General features: G+C 43.8%; 1 protein-coding gene across 1 annotated transcript in view; it reads right to left on the bottom strand.

Annotated features, from left to right (window-relative positions):
• Positions 1 to 19023: 19023 nt before the first annotated feature.
• Positions 19024 to 23811, bottom strand: part of GEN1 (GEN1 Holliday junction 5' flap endonuclease) — a 36697-nt gene continuing 31909 nt past the window's right edge. The window contains exons 13-14 of the mRNA XM_060233621.1: positions 22075 to 22218; positions 19024 to 21829 (exon numbers count right to left, since the gene is read on the bottom strand). Coding sequence (XP_060089604.1) covers positions 20445 to 21829; positions 22075 to 22218 — 1529 coding nt within the window. The 3' untranslated portion in view covers positions 19024 to 20444. The remainder of the gene's footprint in view (positions 21830 to 22074; positions 22219 to 23811) is intronic.

Raw genomic sequence — 23811 nt, forward strand, 5'->3', positions numbered from 1 at the left:
CTTTACTGAACTAGTAATTTGACTGTGGAATTGATTGCCAGTGGCCATAGTGAGGGTCACAAGGATAGATGGCTTTAAAAGTAGGTTTGACAAATCTATAGAGGAGAGGTCCATCAATGGCTACTAGTCATGATGACTAAGGGGAACTTTCATACACAGAGGCAGCAAATCTCTGAATATTAGTGTTGAGTGCATCATCAGAGGAAGTCTTTGGCCTCTATGCCGTTTGTTTGACCTTTCAGGGCAACTAGATGGCTTCTGTGGGAGACAATATGCTAGACTAAATGGACCACTGGCAGTCTGATCCAGCAGCCTTTGTTAATGTTGTTTTGTGAATAACCTGATAGCTAGTATTTTCCTTCTTTCTTGTTATTATACATGAATACTTAAATATTGCGATGAACAATTCAAAATATAAGTGGTTGCTTTGTTGCTTTAAGAGACGAGACCCAATGATGTAAGCGGTGTTGCCCATTTGCAGGGTCGTGACCCAATACCGGGCCACAGAAGCCTCACTACCGGGTCACAAGAAAAGCCAAAGCTAGTCCTGCCCCCAGCAAAGCATGACCTCGGCTCTGTTTCTTCCTTCTCCCATCTCTCTGTTGTGCAGAGAAAAGCTAGCCTGAGCTCTGTTTGGCTTCCTTCCTTCTCCCATCTTTGTGTTGTGCAGAAAGGAGCTGGGCTGCCCCTCCCAGTGTTTGAGAGAAAAGCCAGAGTCCACTGGCACTTTAGACCCATGAAGTGTTCTTCAAGGTATGAGCTTTAATGTGCCTTGCAGTATGTTCTTTTGAGGAGATTTCCCCAGGAAGCCTGGGTGGCAAAAAAGGAGGGGGGGTGTTTTTCAGCCAGGAGGGGCAGGGAGTGGGCATTCCAGTAGCTATTTTTTTTAACCAAATGACCCCTGGGCAGAATTGTTGTTGGCTGGGGTCATCTGATGGTAAGGCTTTCTTTGCCCCCCCTTCTTTCTTTCACTGCAAGTGATGCTCTGTCTGTATTCTTGGTGCCGGGGCGGCGGGGTGGGGGCAGCAACAGTGGGAGGGCTTCTAGTCCTTGGCCCCACTGGTGGACATTCTGGTGCTTTTGGGGCACTGTGTGAGAGAATTTTGGACTGGATGCTCCACTTGCCTGATCCAATATGACTTCTCTTATGTTCTTGTATTCTTTCTTTCCATGGCTTTTTTTCCTTTTCTTTCCTTCCATTTAATTCTTTCCTTCCTTCCATTTTTACTGGATGAAACTTTTCTGTTCATCATACTGTTGTTGCAGACATAGGAGCTCTGCCAATTAAGTTGGCACTCCCAGTTGTAGCCAGCTGGCCTTTCTATGAGATTTCTGTGTGAGTGTGAGAGAGAGGTGTGAGGCAGAAAGAGATTATTGGTGATTACTGCTGTATATCTCAACAGCACTGGAAGTGATGGTACTATGAACCTGGCACCATTTTACTGGTCCTGCTTTTAACAGCTGTCTGACACCAAAATTAAACTCCTCCTGTAGATATTAAAAAGGATGGAAGAAGTTCACTGGCTAAATATCTGTACAACAGGTTGCTTTTAAAGGCATGGGAAACACAGCCAGTAAAAACCTGCAAGCCCCTCATAAATATCCTTTTTGGGATAACTGCAGAAAAGCTTGTATGAACTTCATATAACTTGAAATTAATTCATTAATTGCAGTACAATTCTCTGCTACCTTTCACAACAGTTTCCCAGTGTTTCAGCCAAGGAAACGTATGAAAAATAGCTGTCAAAAGATTTTCTTGAAACCAAGCAAGTTTGGTTGTAGCTTGAGGCAGGGTTCCAGTAGTAGCAGCTGAAGGAAGGGCCTACTAAATGTGTCAGCATATTTTGAGGTAGAGCAGCTACCAGGGTCCAGTGTGGGTGGTACACAGTGCTGGCATTCCTGATGGCAATGGCAACAGCACTCCCAACTGCATACACTGGCCAGTATTGTTGAGGAAGGGGTGTGTAGGTGGTGCAGGAAATTGAACATGGGCATTAGGAGTGCTTGCAAGCTGGAGAAGAACACACAAACAGATAGGTGCATGCAGGTGTGGGGGTAGAAACAGAGGACCCTGAGAATGTATGAAAAAGTTGCAGACTGCCCACTTTCCACCCCCACTCACCATGAGTTTCAGAGAGATTTTTCTGAAAATGAAGTTACGTCAGAAGAGGCAGGTTTGAGAGAGTGCCCTGGAAAGGTGGAGTTTTGGTTCAGTGTGCCCCGGAAATTACATCACTTGGCCCTTGACCTGGAAGTGACACCACAGGAAATGACATAATTCATGTCTCACAGCTCCACCCCCAAAATCTCCTGCCTCCACCCCTGAATTTTAGTGGGCCATGAAGAAGAAGTGTAAAAATAACCGGGCCATGGGAAATAAAAGTTTGGGAAACCCTGATATAAAGCATGGCTATATAGTGACATTTTGGTAAATAAATCAGTCTGGTTCATGTATGTCATATTCATTGCTTCTTGAGTATGGTATCAAGCCAAAAGCTTGTGTGTATGAATCAGAATGCATCCGTATGGGGGTCCTCATTCCATGGGGGCTCCTCAAAGTGGCACCCCTGGGCATTGCGGTGCCTACTAACACCTTTCCTGGTACCCACCAAGTATTTTTAGAATGTAGGTGAGGCAAAGCGGAACTTCAGCAGAGCATCTGTTTGGTGTCATGGGTGCTGGGGACCCTGAAGAAGAAGCTGAGCCTGCAGAAGAAACTGTGCCCCTACCACCTGCACCAATGCCCCTGCCTCCTACTGGAGAAGATCCAAGCCCCCCTGCCTCGCCCTCTCGGGTGGCTGGTGTGCGTGACCGCCTTCGTCAGGACCTCAGGGATCGGAGGAGGGCGGCACGCTCACGAGCAACACTCTCCATGAGCCCTGAGTTCTAAAAGGATCCTGGCCCCTCTAGGAGTGAGGATGCTTGAGTCTCAGCAGGATCCTGGCCACCCTCTGAGTCAGCAATTAGTCCAAATGGGCAACAGACAGCAGAGGGCTATATAGCTGTGGGCTTTGGGAGAAGGCTTTGTGGAAGTAACTAGTCACGTACCTGACGTTCTAGCATCCACTTTGGCTTCTGGACCCCTTGATGTTGGCTTTGACTTCTGGATCCCCTGACTTTGGCTTCTGAACCTCTGACCTGCGATACCTGGACTGTGATTTGGTTTTGGCGCTTTGAACCCTCTTTGCTCACCAGCTACAGACCTTGGACTGCCCCTGGACTTCGCCTGGCCTGGCCCCAGCTGGTGACATTTGGCCACTGGAGATCTGATTAACATTATGTTGTTTCAGTGGAAGCTACCACCACAACACTGTTTTGATTCTCTCTTGTACTCTTCGTTCCCACCTAGTGTATTTTTAAAACATTGTTCCACTTGTCTTCCAGCCTTCCCCTGTGTGTATGTGGTGGTGGCTATTGTGGTTTGCTTGCTAGCTTTGCTTGTTATGGTGGCTATTGTGGTTGACTCTGATTCCACAGCAGTCATTTTGTGGTTGCGCCCAATACCCGGTGTCAGAAATTCAAAGGCACCCACAGGCACAGAAAGTTTAGGGATCTCATCTGGAGCTAGAACTTTTATATACCGGTTCATGTTTCTTCAAATGTGATGCTGTTTCATGCTGTGCACAAATTCATCAACAAAAAAATAAAATAGGCATACATGCATGTGCAAAGTAGCTGTGAAAGCTCTGCTACAATTCCATGGTGGAATGAATGGACATCGATCTTGTTTTCTGCTACCATATGTTACTTGTGCCAAAGGAATGAATGAAGATTTAGTGGATGGTTCTTTGAATCCAGTTCACAGATGCTATATACAAGCAGGGGTGGAATTCTAACAGGAGACCCTTTGCATATTAGGCCATGCCCCCTGATGTAGCTAATCCTCCAAGAGCTTACAAGGCTCTTTTTTGTACCCCTGTATACAAGGTTTCTGCTGAATGTACATTTGATTCACATGTGTCAGGAGGTTACCAAATAGGGATTTGGTAATATAGGAAGCAGCTCCAGCCTTTCAGCAGGTCTCCCCAGTGCAGCAATGACATGATTTTATGCTGAATGCTTTTGTGTATTACCAAAAAATCCATTTTCCTCATAGCTGCCCCCTACCCAAGCCCTGGAGGTTATTGCTCTGTAAATCATTCATTTTAAAAAACACATGCTCCAACTGTTGTGAGTAATCAACATTTTTACCCTGACATTTCATTTTTTTTGACGCTTATGCTCAGAATAACAAAACTGTCCCATTTTTTCTGTCCGCACCTCAGAAACAATCTTGTCAGTTTTGGAAACTACAGGCTGTTTTGGCTTTAAAAGCATGGTTCCCAAGTGGGTGGGGGCAGACATGATTAGCTTTCCAAAACCAGTGCAGCACTTACCTAAAATTGTTGTTCAAGTGTATTCTGTGCAGGTATGCACTGTACTTGCTCTGCTCAGCCACCAGAGGACTTTTCTAGCAAACTATTGAGCCAAATAGAACTTCAGGGGGAGCCCCTCCCTTCTCAAGTGTACTAGCAACCATTTTTCCCACTTAATCAGTCATGAGCTCCTTCTGTTCTCCTGAGCGACCGCAAGCCCTAAACATAATATTCCTGGCATTAAGAGAGTTCCCAGCAGGGCAGGAGGGAGGGAGTGTATGCCTACACAGAAAACAGTTACAGGTAAGTGCAGCACTGTCTTCATCTTTGGTCTTCTGTGCAGTCCCAGACTGGGCGACAAGCAAGCTCCTTACCTTGGAGGTGGGTGTGATACTCTTCCTGAAAACAAAATGCAATATTAATTTTCCAACTACTCTGTCTCCTTTCTAGCACTCACATCCACTACATAATGCTTGATTAAAGAATCAGACAATGACCAAGTGACAACTTTACATATCTCTGTGAATGAGACAAAATGAAAAAATGCAGATGAAGACAGGGCTCTCAAGGAACAGGATTTGATTCCAAATGGACACTGTTGTTTTGCTCGTTGGCAGCATAACTAGATAGTGGACACTACCCATCTTGAAACCATCTGTGAAGAGGCTGCCCTACCTTTAGACAGGCCAGCATGACAGAGAAAAAGTCTCATGGACCTATGAAAAGGTTTTGTTTTATGCAAATTAAATAATAAAGCTCTTCTAACATCTAGGGACTGAAAGCAAGGATGGGCATAAACCAATAAACAAATTGCTGTTCATACAGAAATCCGGCTGATTTGTGTTTCATTTCAAAATGATTCATGGAATTGCATCAGATCCCCAATCCAAAAATGAAACACTTTTTCTCCATGTATAATTTGTTTCATTTTCATGGTTTGCTTTCAAGACTGCCTGGCACCAATTCAATCAATTCCCAGGTAAGGCTAAGGGTGGACTTGTGGGAGCCCTAGAAACACCTATAGCAGTTGTCCATAGCTTGATAGGTAGCTCTAGGAGCCAACTATGGAACTCCCATTCAGCTGTATGGTAGCAGACACCCTGATTTCACCTTGCAGCAGAAAGAGAGAAGAGTTAGTTGTTATGAGAGAGCTGTAGCTGAACTTTCATGGGGTCACCTGATTTGGGGGGCTATAACTTGGACATTTCAAATCCAATCTTTGCCAAACTTGGAGGGTGGGTGGTGGACAGCCTGCCGAAGACTCCTGGTGAGGGGGTTGTTCTATACCTCCTGGACCATGAAACAGTTTGGGGAATCAAATGAACCACAAACCAATATGAACTATCAATTTGGGCAATCAAATGAACCATGAACCAACTGAACCACAAGTTTTCCTGTTTGTGCCCATCCCTACTGAAGAGTCTTTTCTGCATTTGCAGTGGGATTCTGCAATTGAAGTGGGAAACCCTGGTAGGATAATACTGAGTAACCACTTGAGGTAAAAATTGAACACTAAGTCTAAGAACCACTTTCTCTGAATGAAATTTAATAAATGGTGGGTCAGATTGCTAATGGAAGGCTTTGGAACAGACCAGTTACACTCATGATGTTCCAATTGTTCTAGCCTTCTTCACTGGTGGTTCAGAGGCACATACCTTAGGAGACTTTGAAGGCAGCTTTGACCAGTGTTGGGTTGGAACTGAGTGTGAGGCTAATGGAACTGATGTACTGGGTGGTGGTCTGGAATGAAGATCATACCAGGAAGGAGACTTTGCCAGTAAGGGCTGAGATCACTCGGCCTGAGCAGGTGACTTTATTGCTGGCCTTTCAGAACAAGATAGGGCTTTCTCCCATAAGCCACCTTTTAGCCAAGCTGCATGACTGGCATGAGTTGGAGGCAAAACTTACAGGTTGAAGTGCTGTGCAAAAGCATATGCTCATCAGATCTAGTCCTTATTGTCCCACATTAGGGCACATTTTGATAAGTGTCTTCTGAGACATACTAAGGCACCTAGTACAGCTTGGAGAGAAAGATTTCCTCAAACAATGATGAGAAGCTAAGGATATGCCCTCACATGAACTGAAGGAGCAGGGGGCCTCTCCTGTTGGAGTGTGTGACTGTTTAAGCAGGAAAACAGTTGCTAGCGCACTCTGAAGAGAAGGGGCTTCCCCTGAAGTTCTATTTGCTAGAACTCCCATGGCTGCCCCATGCAAGCATAGTCCCAATGTGTACCTGCACAGAAGACTGAAGATGAATAAACGCAATCTATAGGGGTGTCAAACATGCGGCCCGCGGGATTAGGCCCACAGAGGACTCCAGTCAGGCTCTCCAGAAACTGGCTGTCGTCTGCTTCATTTTCCCTAGCCTGCTTTTTTCGGTCGCCATTTTGTGTTTCTTCCCAGATAAGCCAGAGCAGCAAAGCAGCCTTTCCCTCTCCCCGCTTCCCTTTTCCCAAAGCGAGGAGGAGGGAGGAGCAGCCTCAGCCAATGCGGGAACTTGGCTCTATAATTCTGCTGGGTGATTAAGTTTGCCAGGCTCAATTAATCACTCTGCAGAGCTACTGAGACAAGCCTCTCTTCCTTCTAATAAACGGCTGAGGCTTCTCCCCCTCCTCCTGCCCAGAAAAGGAAAGAAAGAGCCAGAGCTTCCTTTGCCAGTCCCCACCATCAGGAGAGCTACAAAGAGTACTTTTAAGACTAGCAATGTTTTAGTGAACATTTTGCCTTGCTAGAGAGAGAGAGAGAGAGAGTTTTGTTGGGCTTGTTATGGTTATAACTGGGTTCCCCTCTTTTTCACTGTACTCATGCCCTCCAGTCTTTCTCAATAGGAAAGCATGTGAACTATTTAGAAGAGAAATATCAGCATTAGGCTGAGTGTATTCCACCTCAGGTTTACCCAGCAGCTTTTCCTTAATTTTTCTTTCACATTTTCCTTTGATTGGGGGTCTTGAATTTAGACTTCCCAGACAGTAGCCTGACACTGACAACTGTACATGACTGTCTCTCTGTTCTTGTAGTTGTTTTTTGAGGGGAAGTTGTATTTTTTTTTCTGGGGAAAATGATAGTTTTGTAGACAAGCACATAACCCTCAGTCTGTGCCATGGTGCCTTCACATGTTTCTGACTAGTACATGAAGCAACTTCTGTACAAAAGTTCACAATGCCTAACTGCTTCATGTTCCTCTGGGTCTTAGGATCAAAGCATTGACCATGATATGTCTGTAATGAATGTCAATGAATCAAAAGTAGCTTTGCAACTTACAGATGTGCACACCTGAACAGCACATATTCAAGACTGCTACAGCACAGACATTGTCTGCAGTTTTTGATGCAATAATTCATAGCAAGAGGTGACATTTATCAGACACTGTAAAACAAAATATTGCAAGCATGCTAATATTTTAAGCATGTTTTATTTTAAGTAAAAAAACCCTTTAATTGTGTGTCTGTGCCCTTTATAAAGTTTATATGTCCGTTCTCTGGCCTGGCCGGACAAGGTCTGGCCTGGCCGGACAAGGTCTCATTTATGTCAGATCCGGCCCTCATAACAAATGAGTTTGACACCCCTGATCTATAGCATATTGTCAGCCACAGTCTGTGACCTGAGCTGTCAGAGTTGCTTTATTCAGGTGAAATGCTCCCAGTGTTTTTTGTGATTGGACTCACCCCCAGATGGCAGCCATTTTGTTGTAGTGTTCAACACCTATTTTCAAAATTCCAAAAGCACTCCCATGCTCAATAAGGTTGTGGGTTCCTGAAATCAAGAACACCAGTGAAGCCAAAGTACCCACTCACACAAAAAGAGTAATGCATCATTGCCACATCATTCAGTGCTCTGGCCTGGTCTTCTGTTAGGAGCCTCCACTGAAGACAGAAAATGTTACAGCTCTACATTAGATTCATCACTTCTAATGCACACACGAGAGGAAAACCTAGAATGCTGTCCTAAGTAGTTTGATCAATGGCAGATTAATAAGTCAAAGCTATCACGTATTAATTAGTGGGGAAAATTTTAATGGTGGTGGGAAGTGCCATCAAGTCACAGTCAATTTATGGTGACCCCTTAGGGGAAGAGATGTTCAGAGGTGGTTTGCCATTGCCTTCCTCTGTGTCATGACCCTGGTATTTCTTGGAGGTTTCTCATCCAAATACTAAGGGCTGACCTTACTTAGCTTCCCAAGACTGGGCTAGGTGGACTATCCATGTTAAGACATGATTTTAATATACAGGAGCAAATTGTAGTAAGTAGGACAGAGTTAAGAGCATGTTTGTGTTTTTGTCTTTCTCTCTGTATCTGGCCTGCTGGTACAGGATGCCATTTTTTTCTCCCGTCTCTTTCTGTTTCCCTTCCAGAAGAAGATAGGGAGGATTCCTCAGCTAATCAAGAGAAAGCCTTCTGGAGGGTGGGGCGATGCGGGTGCCTAAAAGAAGTGTTCCTGATCCTTCCCCTGCTATTGCTACAACAACCCTCCCCACAACTCACCCTCTACTCCCTGCAAAGAATGGGCAAATCATCGGCGATGAAGAATAAAATGCTGTCGGCTGCTCTGTCAGTCACTAACTACTTCCTGGTAGGTGAAACCCGCCATGATCCCTCACTGCTGGCTACAGCTGCTCCTAAAATGGCAGAGAGATAAGCAGTCAACCAATGAGGTCTCCCTCAAAGGCCAAAATAGGACTTGAAAGGGCCTCCCCCTCTGGCTTGTACTGAGAGAACTAAATTTAATTGCTTTTTACTGAGAGAAGCAAGGTTAGTTGCCTAGCAGCAGCCACTGGCTAGCAGTTTCCCCTGAGGGCCAATCCTTGTCTGTCCTGGGGCCAGCAGTGGATGGGGGAGAGCAGAGTCAGCCAATGCAATGCAAGAGCAGTTGATTGGTGGTTTGATGGGCCAAAGATTGATGCACCACAGTCCCACCCAGTCTCAACCAATGAGGGAGCTCAGATTTGCCAAGACACACACGCACACGCACACAGTAAACAAAAAAGCACCTCTGGAATAAAGGTTGTTTTAGCAGAGCCTAGCTAAATTAGCAGTTTTCTCCCAAGTTTATGAGGTCACAGACTTCCAAGCTTCCTGAAGCTCAATTTATACAAAAAAGCAGGCACAAGGAAGACTGATTTCTAAATACACAGTTATCTCCAGGTCATCCTGATTGTGTTGGAACACAAAGGATTCCAGAATTACCATTCTGGGCTCTGAAACAGAAATTAAAATTGGCTCCAATTCCTTGTCATTCATGCAGCACCTGACATGCCAGTGGGAAACTGCCATCAGTCTTTTAAATCCTGATGACATTTCACTCAGGGTCCCACCCTGGCAATCCCACTGCCAATCCCAAACCCAATCCCATTGCCAAAACTGGAGTTGACTTGAATTTTGGCATCATCATATCTAGTGGCTAATGTGACATTTTTCTTATTCTACAAAGCAACTCTCACCAAGTTGCATGTAACCAGACACCAAATTCCCTAAAAAGGTAAATGTAAAGGTAGTCTCCTGTGCAAGCATTAAGTCATTACTGACCCATGGGGTGACATCACATCATGATGTTTTCTTCGCAGATGTTTTTTACAGGGTGGTTTGCCATTGCCTTCCCCAGTCATCTACCCATGAGCTGGGTACTCATTTTACTGACCTCAGAAGGATGGAAAGCTGAGTCAACCTTGACTGGGTTACCTGAACCTGGCTTCTGCTGGGATCAAATTCAGGTCACAAACAGAGTTTGAACTGCAGTGCTGCAGCTTACCATTCTGCACCACGGGGCTCCTTCACCAAATTCCCTACACAGTACAATTTACTAATGTCAGTGCTGGCAACTGGGAAGAGAAAGACACAGTGCTGAACTTTGACTTCTTTGACTTGATCTGTCAGGCTCTGATGCACATATATATCACGTAATGGCAGGCAATTGTAGCTCTCTTATTCACCAAAAGGTCAGAAATGAAACCATGCATACAGATACATCTGTCTTCTAGAGATCAAAACACACCAGTAACTGAAATGCACCAGATATACAAGTACAATATAATCTTGCTAAATAGTGAAAAGGAATTGGGAATGGGGACGGGGCTGAAGACAGAACCCACTACAGAAGCAAAGGTGAACAAGTCAGGCTATGTGTATGCTATATTTCCAAGAATTCTGAACTGTTAGCCCTAGGAATTGCAGAGATGTGCTTGTAAGTATGTGAACAATGCTTAAAAAACCAAAATCAAAAGAATGAGAATACTTTGAGGTGTCATCTCTTGAGGCAAGCTTCACTGGAAGAAGAGGAGGAGGAGGAAGAAGATATTGGATTAATATTGCGCTCTATACTCTGAATCCCAGTATCTTAGAGCAGTTACTATCTCCTTTGCCTCCCCCCCTCCACAACAGACACCCTGTGAGGTATGTGGGGTTGAGAGAACTCTTATAGCAGCTGGCCTTTCAAGGACGAGAGCTATGGCTGACCCAAGGCCATTCCAGCAGCTGCAAGTGGAGGAGTGGGGAATGAAACCCAGTTCTCCCAGATCAGAGTCTACGCACTTAACCACTACACCAAACGAAGCTTACTGCCTCTGCCTATGGTTTGGATCCACCAGTCAGTCAGTCAGTTTATTGCGGCTCTAGGCCAATCGACAGCAACAGAGATTTCTGCATATTGGGTTTCTCCACCTCCATACGGCTCATAAGGTAAAGGGGATTCCCAGGAGAAGCATGAGGGAGAAAGCTGGAGGTCTGCATGAAGAAGGGGGAAAATCTATTACTCCCTTCCTTTCTGTACACAGAAGTCCTCCATGAGATCCATCGCACTATCTATAGGGTTGATGCTGTGTGCTGAATGTAACTATTACTGTAAGTCATTGGTGCCTTTACTGGTACTAAGAGCTGCCTATATAGCTTCCAGTTGTATTTCACAATTTCCCATTACTGATTTTGAATACACAGGGAACCAGGACATATGACGATAAGAAAGTGACAATTTATGGACTCTAAATGTAGAAGCATGCTGAGTTATAGGAGAATGTACATACTGCAGACTACAAATGATATTTTAAAGATACATTAGAAGCTAAAATCCAACCAGAAGCAACTTATGCATTTGGTTTGCCATTAATACCAGTTCCTATAGCTCTTAAATCAAAATATACACATTTCCCATCATCAAAACATTATCTATGGGTTTATATGCTCTGTATAATGAAGAATGTGATATTTGCAGATATGCTAGAAATGTATTGAGTTATACCCCACAGCTGTTTCCCAGACAGAAAGGATAGATTCTTCTTGGTCCTCCCCAGCAGCCCCTTACTACAGCGATGCCATCTTGTGCACAACTGAAGTCCCACTGAACACAGAACACGAGTCAACATGCTCAAGATCTGGCTGAAATACATTTTCCAAAGCCCATCTAAAAGTTTCATGGGTTGTTCTTGAAAATGTATGATTTCTTTAAGACTTTTCACCTGGTTTTTTTTAAAAAGGAAGGGGGATGCAGACATCAAAGGCTATAAATGTGACAAACTCTGAAATGCAAATCACCTGATTCAAACAGAACAAACCCCACATTAACACCTGAGTGTCAAAGGCTCAAATTAGGTGGCAGAGACTAAAAAGAAAAGGCTAAAGACAACATCTTTATGGCTTGGTGGGATTTGTTATCTTCTCTATTTAGCTAGACAATTGCAAGAAAGTCTATTACTCAGAATTATTTCTCCATAAATTTGTCAAGTGATCTATAAATAAAATGGTAAAGGATATACATGTTTATTTATTTGTTTTATCAAGAATCCAGTAGCTGCGTTTTAACAATTTCAACACAGCATGTGTTAAAACCATAAAGTAATTAAAAAAAAAAAAATTAAGTCAGTCTGCCTAACAAATTCAAACATACCACAGAAAGCAATTAAAAAAAAACAGAGCAAAGGGGACTTTAAGAAGTAATAATGACAGCTCCACTGCACCATTTCCCCTCCCCCTGATTAAAACTGGAGATGAATCTCAATATTAGTTTGAAAGATGGACATACACTTTTCACTGGGCAGACATTCTCCTTACAACAGCAGGCTAATCTGGCCGCATTTGATACTGACCTGCCGCCTCGCCGACGCTGGGATATGGGGGTTGGCCTTTCAGTGGCTCTCCTCTTTCCTTCAGGGTCGGGGACAAAGGGTGGCGATAGGGGAGAAGCTGTCTCGACAGCACCCACTTTTGTGTGGTGTGCCACAAGGGGCAGTTCTATCCCCAATGTTGTTCAACATCTACATGTGCCTCCTTGCCCAGAGCTTTGGGCTGGGATGTCAGTATGCAGATGACACCCAGCTTTATCTACTGATGGGCAGCCAGTCCAACTCCTCCATAGAAGATCTGACCATGGCGCTTCAAGCTGTGGCAGGGTGGCTCAGGCTGATTCGACTGAAGTTGAATCCAACAAAGGCAGTGGTCCTGTACATAAGTCGTGGCGGTCTTGGAACGGAGGTCTTACTTCCGACCTTTGATGGGGCACCACTTACACTGGTGCCCAAGGTCAAAAGTTTAGGTGTGCTCCTGGATCCCTCTTTAAATATGGAGGCCCAGGTGGCAGCCACTGCCAGATCAGCCTATCATCTGCAGCTGATAAGGCAGTTGGTCCCCTACCTCGAGCGCAGTGACTTGGTGACAGTGATCCACGCCACAGTCACCTCAAGATTGGATTACTGCGATGCCCTCTACATGGGGCTACCCTTGTTTCAAACCCGGAAGCTTCAACTAGTGAAGAATGCAACAGCCAGGTTGTTAATAGGCCTTCCTTTATGGGAACGCATTCAACCTGTGCTGAAAGCGCTGCACTGGTTGCCTATTGCATACCAGGTTCGTTTCAAGGTGTTGGGCTCACCTTTAAGGTCCTATATGGCCAGGGGCCTGCATACCTTAGGGACCGCCTTTCCCCATATGTTCCCTAGAGAGCACTTCGGTTTGGATCACAAAATCTACTTACAATCCCCGGCCCTAAGGAGGCTAGGCTCATGACAACTAGAGCCTTCTCTGTAGCGGCTCCACACTGGTGGAATGAGTTGCCGGAAGAGGTCAGGGCCCTGCAAGACCTCATACAGTTCCGCAGGGCCTGTAAAACACTCTTCCACCAGGCATTTGTAAACTAAATGGCTGGCCACTTCAGTCCTAGGTAACATTATGAACCATCCCTTGAAATCCGCTATACAGCACCTGCGGAGAAGACAATTTAAGATCAGTTTACAGAGAATCGGAAACTAAGATTATAGTGCCGAAATATTTTATGTATTTTTATGTTTTTATATTATTCTATGGTTTATGGGTTCAATGTATTACTGTATTTACTCATGCACATGCATGTCTATGTGAGCCACCCTGAGCCCGCCTTGGCGAGGGCGGGATACAAACGGAATAAAATTAATTAATAGTGCTTCTTAGTATCCTTCCCTCCCCTTTGCCCAGTTTGTCTGGACGGGGTACAATTACACTTTCTTGGCAATGGAGATGTTTCTGGAGTTCTTCCTGACCTGCCTCTTCTAACACTTGCTGCAGCTTGGAATCCCAGTTCATTCTTAACTGCCTTTTGGAGATGAGATCACTGCCACTACAGGCTGAAAGATGTGAGATTGGTAGATGATGATCAGTGTTCCTCACTCCACGGGATAAGAAGGAATACACACACATCCAACATGAACACTCAGGTCATGGTTTAGAAGTGCTAAGAGCAATGCCTTGCAGAAATGTAGTCCCACACCATTGTCGAAAGCCTGCATCTCAGGCAAATCCTTATAGCATTAGAATTAGTATCAGCCTTCCAGCAATTGCATTATTGTAGTGACATCATGCGTGTATTTCAGGTAAATATGATGGCACAATTATTCAAGAGTGACTGGACAAAAGATAGATCCAGGTGGGTAGTCGTGTTGGTCTGAAGCAACAATACAGTTAGAGTCCAGTGGCACCCTTAAGACCAACAAAGTTTTAATAAAGCTTTAAAAAAAATTTCTGAGCAGACAAGTGAGCATGGGAAGCCAAAAATTGCCATGAATTGTGCCAGCCTTCATTTGGAATGAGGATTTCCAGGATGTGCTCAGTGATCTGAGAGCTAATCAAAAAATTATTAAGGGTATTTAAGTATGGTGAAAAATGTGCTCAGATTTTGAAGACAGGAAAACAAAACCAGTGTCCCAGATACAGAGTTTGGGAAACACTAATGAAAATGTAAAGCCTTCATTGGTTCATCATACATTTGATTTTGAAGCAGCTTTTCCAGACACCCCAGGTCTGAATTACACATTTACTCAAATATGCAGAATCCAGCTGTAAGGATTACCCTTATCTCCTTGAGATGCATAAATAGCAATACCTAGGGCCTGAGTATTCAATCTACCCAGGAAGTTGCTGTGACCGATTCTGGAATAGTCCTTGGGTGTCTTTTATAGGACGCTGGGTACACATTCAGCCAAAGGAAACTGTTCCTATAGTTTTTGGAAACTTTAATGGTTAATTTTTCATTTCCTGGATCTGCATGTTTCTCACAAGACAGATATGCAAAGGAAAGGAAATTTGACTAAAAAATCTAATAAAAGGGTCAAATGGTGATTATTTTCATTTTTAAAAAATTGAAAAGAAATCAGCTGATGCCTGGCATACCTTTCAGAAAAGAACAATAATTTTATTTGCTAAAAAATGGCATATATTGGAGTGGGAAAGTAATCTCTTAAAAAAGAACTTTCTGAAAGGCTTCTCATTATAACCAGAAATAACTTGAATCCATCTCTGAGAACTCAGCAGTTGCACATGGCTGTAAGGGAACTTAGAAAGCTCACAGTGAAAAAGATTAATGGGAGCTGTTACCTCAAGTCAAGGTAAAAATCTTTTCATGTCTAAAGAGGTGTTAAGCTCTGCTATTTTACATCATCAGATGAAAGGAAGCTTGGATTTAGCAATATTACTAGATCTGTTGTAGGCTAGGTGCTACTGGTAAAACAGTAAAACATCAGTGGTAGATTTAGCACTTTGCTCCTCAGGAAACAAACACTTTGTGTTTCTCACTGTTTAAATGTGCAGCTATTATTCAGTTTCCACCAGCTTCCCTTTGCCTCAAATACCAATGGCTCCATGACAATTATTAAAAAAAAAAAAACCTCAACCAAATCACAACAATTGAATCCCAGGCTTCCACAAATGGAGCAACTTTACAGAATTTTTTTTTAATTTATTTTATTTCTTCAATTTATATCCCACTTTCTTCTCAAGTGGACTCAGGGTAGTTTACAAGGTCACATAAATATAACAGAAAGACATAAGAACCTCAAACAAGTTAAATGTTAAAATTTCAGAAATTTAATAAAAAACCAGTGTAAAAGTCACCTCAGTGATGACATTTGGATGGAAACCTTCTGAACCTGAAATGATGCTGTGGAGCAACAAATCACAAATCAGTAGGCTAGGGCTGTCAGCAGGGAAGGCGAAGAAAGGAATATGGATGCCCAGTGCCACAACTAAAAGCCTGACAGGTTAGCTTTGTTTTGTGGGTCCTGCAGAATTGCAATAGCAACTTCCTGGGTAGATTGAATACTCAGGCCCTGGATATTGCAGTTGATGCATCTCAAGGAGATAAGAGTAATCCTTACAGCTGGATTCTGCATATTTGAGTAAATCTTACAGGGCTCTGATGTCATTCAACAGGGAGTTCCACCAAGTGCCAGGACTGAGAAGGCCTTGGCTCTGGTTGAGGACAGCCAGATACTTTTTGGGCCAAGGATCACCAGTAAGTTCTTCTTTCCTGAGCCAAGTGCTCTTTGAGGGACATACCAGGAAAGACAGTCCTGCAACCCCATACTTAGCTATGCTGTGTGGAGCAGGTATCAGGTAGGAGTGTGCATTCAGTTTGGCCGAACCGAATATACCGCCAAATACCCCCTGATTCTGAAGTATACGGCGTCGTGTACTTCCAAATCCTATTAGAAGCCAATATTCGGAAGTATACGGAAGTCCATAGAAAAGGCAGGAAAGGAGCTTCTGCAGCCTCAGGGAAGTTGCTTGCCTCCTTTCCTGCCTTTAGAAGCCTTTTCCCGCCTCTCCCATAGCCTCCCTGGGATCAGGGAGGGAAGGGGAGGGGGAGAGGAGCCCCAGCAGCCAAGCTGTTATGTAGCTGATGGCTGGGCTAATCCCCCCAGCCATCAGCAACATTGTTGTTCTTTTGTTTACTTTGGTATCCAAGTAAACACTGTTCTCTGGCCAATCACAGAGCAGTGGTATTCTTTGAAACTGATCTGTGAACGGCCAGAGAGCCTTTTTAAGGAGACTGCCTGGCTGAACTCCATTCCATTGCTGCTGTGTTGGTGTTGGTGTGTAAGAGAGATTGTGCTGCACTGGCCCTTGGCCTCAGCTGCTGCTGCTCTCTCTCATCCTTGCCTGACCTGCCTGGAGAAGACATCTAAGGTAAGACAAGCTTGGGGTTCTTGCTTTTATTTTAGTTAGGATAAAAGTAAAAGGACTTTTAAAGACTCAGAGTCCCTTTACTTATCCAGATTTGGGTGGGTGGATAGCTTATTTGGGGTTAGGGGGTTCTGCTGGGAGTGGGGGCCTAGGGTGGCGTGGTTGCTAATTTGCCTATATCTAACTTTAGTGAGTGGACTTTTAAAAGTGTAGTGTCCTTTTACTTTTCCTGATTTGGGTGGCTTGGATTTCTTGGGGTTAGGGTGAAGTTTTTTTTGGGGGGGGGAGGGGTTGGTTAAGTTCCTGTATTGTTAAAAGTCAAGTTTTTTACTGTTTTAAAAGGATTCTGTGTTTGATTTGTTGCTGCTGTGTTGTGCTGCTGTTGTTCCTTTTCTTTTCTGTTTTTTTTGGGGGGGCTGTTTGGCCTAATTTTTATTGTTAAAAAGTTGTTTTTTAACAGTTGAGTTTATTGGCCTTTTCTCGGATTTGTTTGGATCTGTTGCATCCTGTTTGTTGGTTTTGCATCCTGTCCTGTTGTCCCTTTTCCTGGTTCTGGTTTTCTTTGGTGTGTGTGTGTTAAAAGTTAAGTTTCTTTCTGTCACGTTGTTTTTTTTTTAATTACCTCTGTTTGGTGTGAGGGGGTTGGTGTGTGAGCTGTGTGGGGTGGGTCACTTTCATGTTTTTATAGAGCTATTTTTGGAGTCTGAGGGTTCCATGCAGTTTTGGGGGCTCTCCCTCAAACCTCCTGCCCCCCAGTAGCCTCTGATTATACCATATTTTGCCATCAAGTTCAATGGCCCATAGGGTATAATGGTGGGAAAGGGGCACCCTCTTTGGGTGCCCCTGGAATGGGAACCCCTGGCCCAATTTTTTTGGGACTTAGGGGGTTCATAGGGGAGAGTCCCCTGCAAATTTGGGGGCTCTCCCTCAAACCCCCTTCCCTCCAGGCGGCTTCCAATATACCCTATTTTGCCATTGATTTCAATGGCCCATAGGGTATAATTGAGCCGTATATTCAGCATAGCCGTATATACGGCTATTCTGAATACCGGTATTCGGAAATATACAGTATTCCGAATATTTTGGCCCCGTATATTTCCGAATCCGATTAATTCCAATTTTTTTTTTTGCACACCTCTGGTAACAGGTAACACTTTTGGCCTCCTAAGAAGATTGGGGGGGAGGACACTGGCAGCATCCAGTTTCAAACAGAAAAACCAATCAGTGGCTACCACCAAATAGAACACACAGTTCCCATACAAAGCTAAAGAGCAGCTGTAAAATGTGGCATTGCATTAATAAGGATAGTAATTAACTGCCATGAAGCCACAAGCACCTTACGAAGACTTCTCAAGGGGTTGCAGGACTGTCTTTCCTGGTATATCCCCCAAAGAGCACTTGGCTCAGGAGAGAACTTACTGGTGATCCTTGACGCAAAAAGTATCCAGCTGTCCTCAACCAGACCCAAGGCCTTCTCAGTCCTGGCACCTACTTGATGGAACTCCCTGCCAAATGACATCAGAGCCCTGTGGGATTTAATGCAATTTCGCAGGGTCTGTAAGACAGAAATGTTTTGCTAAGCTTATGGTTGAGGACAACAATGGGTTCCACATAGTTTGGTTCCTCCTTCTTCCTCCTCCTACTTGGAAAGGACAGTAAGCTGTTTATGTATGCACCATCTGTTAAGTTCTTTGCTGAACAGTTTAGGTTGTTTTTAACTGGATATTTGGCATTTGTATATTGGAAATGTTGTCCCCTGCCCTGAGGCCTGTTGCACAGGTGAGGGTGGGTTATAAATCAAATAAATAAATAAGGCGAGAGACAAGCAGAGGTAGTTTGTCATTGCCTGCTTCCACACAGCAACCCAGGCCTCTCTAGATGTTCTCGTATCCAAATACTAACCAGGACTGAATGTGCTTGACTTCTAAGCTAGTCTGGGCTATTCAGGTGGCTACAGCATTTACAGTACTGGAGATTTTATCTTCACAACAACTCTGTGAGGTAGGTTAGGCTGAGAGAATCACCACTGACTCTTTATCTAGTGCATCAACTAAAATGAATCTGCTTCAACACTACTGAAGATTAATTTTAATTGATGCACTAAGTAAAGAGCGAATGGAAGCCAATTAAATAGTATTACTTTAGCAGTCTAAGAAAACATGTAAGCAAGATGTCTTCCTGTGTTCTATTTCCTACAGTTGAAGAAAGCTATTGGGTATGTGCAGGTATTCCCAGAACAGGCAGAGGCTGCAGGTAGCTGTGCTGGCAAATACCAAAAACAAAACTTTTATTAAGACCAGTGAAAATAACACAATTCTGTTAAAAGCCATGCACTATCCAGCAGTGGGAGAAACAGTATGCTACGCATAAGGTTCTTTGGGCTTCATTTAAGCTACTGATATCTGAAGCCCTGTCTTAGCTAAACTGCATCCAAATGAAGACAACATTTAAAACAGGTTCAGAGTTACATACTGTTTTATAAAGGTACTGTGTTAAGGCCACAGTCCAACACCACTAGAAATGCAACAAAAATAACAAATTGAAGTCTAAGTGTACAATTCCAATATGAAATCTATGTTTGCATGTAATTACTGGGGAGTTGGATATTATTACATGATTCCACACTCACTGAACTTAGGTTTTGAAATTATCTCCTCTGCCTGGAAGTGAAATATACCTAAATATCCTGTTTTGATATCTAAATCAAATACTTTGGGGCGGCAACTCACTTATTCAAAATGAAAGGTGATACAGCAAAATAATAATAATAATAATCAGCATTTACCACTAATCTGATTTACTTAATTTCCCTAGAACTCAGTGGTCACATTTTTAGTGTTCACATTCCCCACCTCCCCATGACAGGCCAGCAGTATACCCAGCTGAACGACAAGATATTCTGAAAAGGTGATATGTGACTGGCTTGAGCTGAATTTGGTGCATGGAAAAATTTTGTAACGATAAAGCCAATTAGGTGGCCCATGCCCTGCTATGGAGCATGGCACTGGATAGTTCTTCCAGAGAAAAGGGACTCTTGATACAATTGAATTAGGAATTAAATCACACCCCTGGAAGCATTCCTTGGCTTTTGGTTGTTGCAGATTTTCCAGGCCATGTGGCTGTGGTCTTGGCACTGTGAGACGTCAAAACCACAGTGCCAAACCCACAGCCACACAGCCCGGAAAATCTATAACAACCAATGGACTCTAGCCGTGAAAGCCTTCAACAACATATTGTTCCTTGGCTTGTCCCCATGAAGAAGTCAGACAGCACAAAAGCATTGCCTCGAACAAACTTGTTAAGTGTATACACATCAGATATCACCATCACACGGCTGTCATCCAGCTGTATACAAGCAGTGTTCTTGGTAGTGAGATGTTCACTGATTAGAAGAAAAAAAAGGCGTGTTTCTTAATGGATTGGCCTCATGGCACTGTGGTGTGGTTGTTTTTTCTTGGGAACACATGGTCTACACAGTTCACAGCCTGCCTGTGGCAAGGATTACACGGAACCACTGTAAGGTCAGTTTAAAAGAGTTAGACAACATTTCCATCTCAAGCTTCAAGCTCTCCCTCTTTTCTTAAGCTCTCCTCAGAGCTTTCACCTATGAATTGGAAAGAGACTGTGATTAAAGAAACCTCTGACATAATGAAAGGAAGAGAAATTTTAATGGCTCTACAGCCTTAGTTTCAACCTTTCGGCCAGCGGCAGAGGGCTGTCAACCCACACAGCCACATTTCCATTGTCTTGGAGATGAGGACAAGATGCATTGATAGGGCTTGGAGAACTGGGAACATGCACAACAGAGGCAGGTTTTAGATGCTCTTCCACTAACAAATCTGTGCCAGAGACATTCTCCTTTTGCTTAATTCCAAGCTCTGATTTACTGTCACTTCTTTTCACAGGGCACTTATCCTTCAGTTGAACCAGGCTACACTTCTTTTGCCCCCGGGGCTTTCTAGGAGTCTTCCTCCCATCTTGCACATTTCCTCCATCACTGTCTTCACTGGAATAATACCCACTTTGACACACACTCTTAAGTGAGTTTTTCACACTCATTTGTGCAAAGAATTCTCTTCTCTGGCAGTTATCAAGATCCTTTGTTGACACCACTGGCTGATTTCCAGAGTAACTTGGTTCTATGGTTTCAATGCATGGACCCACAGATCTGGAAGTGCTTGAACCGTTGGGTTTTTTTGATGCATATCCAGGTTGCTTGGGCAGCTCTGTATTGTTTTCTAAGCTGAATTTCCTTGGATATTTTTTAGGCAGCACAATTTCAGTTCTTTGAAGGCTGTCATTTTGCTGAGCTAAAACATTTGAAAATTCACCCTCAGGGCTAGAAGTTCCTTTTGTTTGTTCTGTCATTTGCAAAGGGCTGAGCAGAGATACTTTGGGATCCCTGGAAAAACTTTCCAAAGCAGAAAGCTTTAGAATTACTTGCTCTTTTGATGATAAACAATTTTGTCCTTCAGGAAGCTTGCTGCCTGAAACCGAGCAGTCCACACTGCTGGGTGGATCTTGATTACGTTGTACAGAATTAGAAAACAGTGGGATAATGTCTGCTGTTTTGCAATGCAGTGGACCACGTTGTCCTGTAGAATTAGTACATGCAAGCCACTCAGATTCTGAACGACGAGAATAATTAATTTTGTCTGGAGAAATGCTAAAGGATGTGCCTTTCCAGTCAACATTACTCAACTGTAGATCAGCAATGGCAAAGGAAGCACAAGAGTCCATGGAGGAGTCAATGATTTCTCTTTGTGAGCTCAGACAGCTATTAGAGTTGCATTCATTCCATGCATTTTGTGAAGGAGTTACCAGCAAGGGAGGTGAATTCTGACTTGGTAAGATTTCGGCAGAAAAACTTACGGATACAAATGGTAACTGAGATTTAGAGTCAGGGTTTGGCAATGCTTGACAATCAGAGTTGAAATCATACTTGGGATTATGATCTGGAAAGATCTCACATGATGACTGCAAGTTCAGCCGAGAGAGAAGATCTGCAACTTCACTGCCACCTGCTAAGTCTTCTTTCTTTTTAAGCTTTGCCTTTTTGCCTACAAGAACAAAAAAGACTGCTTGTAAATTGACTTTAGTCTTCGTGATGAATGAAAAACAAGCCACTTGTTTCCAGTTCAAGTGCAAACAAGAGAATAAGGTGACTTCGTTATAAACTTCTGCTGATTAAAATGCATACAGTTCTGTAGAATTGACAACTGCATAAAACAACCCAACAGTCTGCACTAAGCAGGCATGTATTTGATATTTTAAAAAGACTAGAACAAGAGACTCCCAAGCTCACCTTTCTTTTTTTCTTTGCAAATTTCCGATTTCTCCACTAGATACTGGGCAACGATTTCTGGGTAAGCAGCATGAAATAACGATGACTCTTCTGTTGTTATCAGAAAAGGCTCCACAGACTGATCATCTGCTGTAGCAAAATGCTCTGGATGAATACATAAGAGACATTGAAGAATACTATCAGATTTTTTAAAACAAGCAGTGCCAGAGCTATAGGTAGGAGGGTTATGTTGGTTATGTCCATAACTCTGCTTTTAAAAGAAAAACAAGTTATCAAATATGGATCTTTCATATCAGTTAAGAAGCCCCATGGTAGGAAGCTGTCATCACAGTGTGGCAGTCAAGGGCAATTCAAGCAGACACCTGTCATAATTATCTTGCATGAATCCCATAAACAACTGGGCCACCACTTTTTTTCAAGTCCTTCACACGCTTGTCATTGGTGATCTGTGGGCCAACATAAAGAAGCTGGCCCTATGGAAACAGCTACACATGGAATATCAGTTTAGAAGTGATGGAGAAGTAGTAAGAAAGACAACTTATTTTAAAAGTGGATGTTTCCAGTTATTTGATATGGTGGTGTGGCAGGAGAGTGCAAAAAAAAAAAAATCCACAGTATTTTTCGGGCTTGGGTATATTGAATATGAAAAATATTGGTATTTCCCGATATTCCCGAATCCCAATACTGGTATTGTATTCGGATTTGGGAAATATTCAGGAAAAGACAGGTTGCTTACCTGTAACTGTAGATCTTCGAGTGGTCATCTGTGCATTCACACTCATGGGATAGTGCGCCTGCGCCGATCCCCGAATCGGTATCTGAAAAAGCCCGGGATTTTTCCGCGCTCGGCGCCAACGAGCATGCGCAGGCGACCCACTGCGCATGCCCACCAGCGCCCGCGCGGCAATCCCGCCAGTTCCTCCCTGACCGCTGAAAGCCCCTTACTGAAGAGAGACCGTCAGCAGCGGGGAAGGAGGGCGGGTAGTGTGAATGCACAGATGACCACTCGAAGATCTACAGTTACAGGTAAGCAACCTGTCTATCTTCTTCGTGGTCTCTGTGCCTCACACTCATGGGAGATTAGCAAGCAAAGCATACCTGGAGGCGGGAAGACGGTCAGCCTGAAGAAACAGCTTGCAACACCGCAGCTCCCAACCGAGTCCTCTGCTGAGCATGCACGTCCAGCGCGTAGTGCTTCATGAAGGCATGCGGAGAAGACCAGGTAGCCGCCTTGCAGACATCGGAAAGGGACACCCCCTTCAGGAATGCCACCGACGTGGCCATCGCCCTTGTGGAGTGTCCACGAACAGGTCCAGGCAAAGGCTTCTTAGCCAACAAATAACAAAGTTTGATCGTCTCAGTAAGCCATTTGGACAGTCTCTGAGAGGAAATTTTGGACCCTAACTTTGGGGCAGAGTAGGAAACAAAAAGTTGATTGTCCTTACGAAAACCCCGTGAACGATTCAAATAAAACAGGAGGGCACGCTTAACATCTAACGCGTGCAGTCTGCGTTCCTCATCCGAGGAAGGACTAGGGTAAAAGGTGGGCAACCAAACTTCTAAGTTAAGGTGAAACTGGGAAACCACCTTCGGGAGAAAAGTAATGTCTGGAGCCAGAGAGACCCCAGCCTCCCTAAAGGCAAGGTATGGGTAGTCACAACGCATCGCTGTGAGCTCCCCCGCACGACGTGCCGAAGTTATGGCAACTAAAAATGCAGTCTTCCAAGACAAAAGTTG

Source organism: Heteronotia binoei, chromosome 1 (genome assembly GCF_032191835.1).
Source record: "Heteronotia binoei isolate CCM8104 ecotype False Entrance Well chromosome 1, APGP_CSIRO_Hbin_v1, whole genome shotgun sequence".
NCBI classification, from domain to species: domain Eukaryota; kingdom Metazoa; phylum Chordata; class Lepidosauria; order Squamata; family Gekkonidae; genus Heteronotia; species Heteronotia binoei.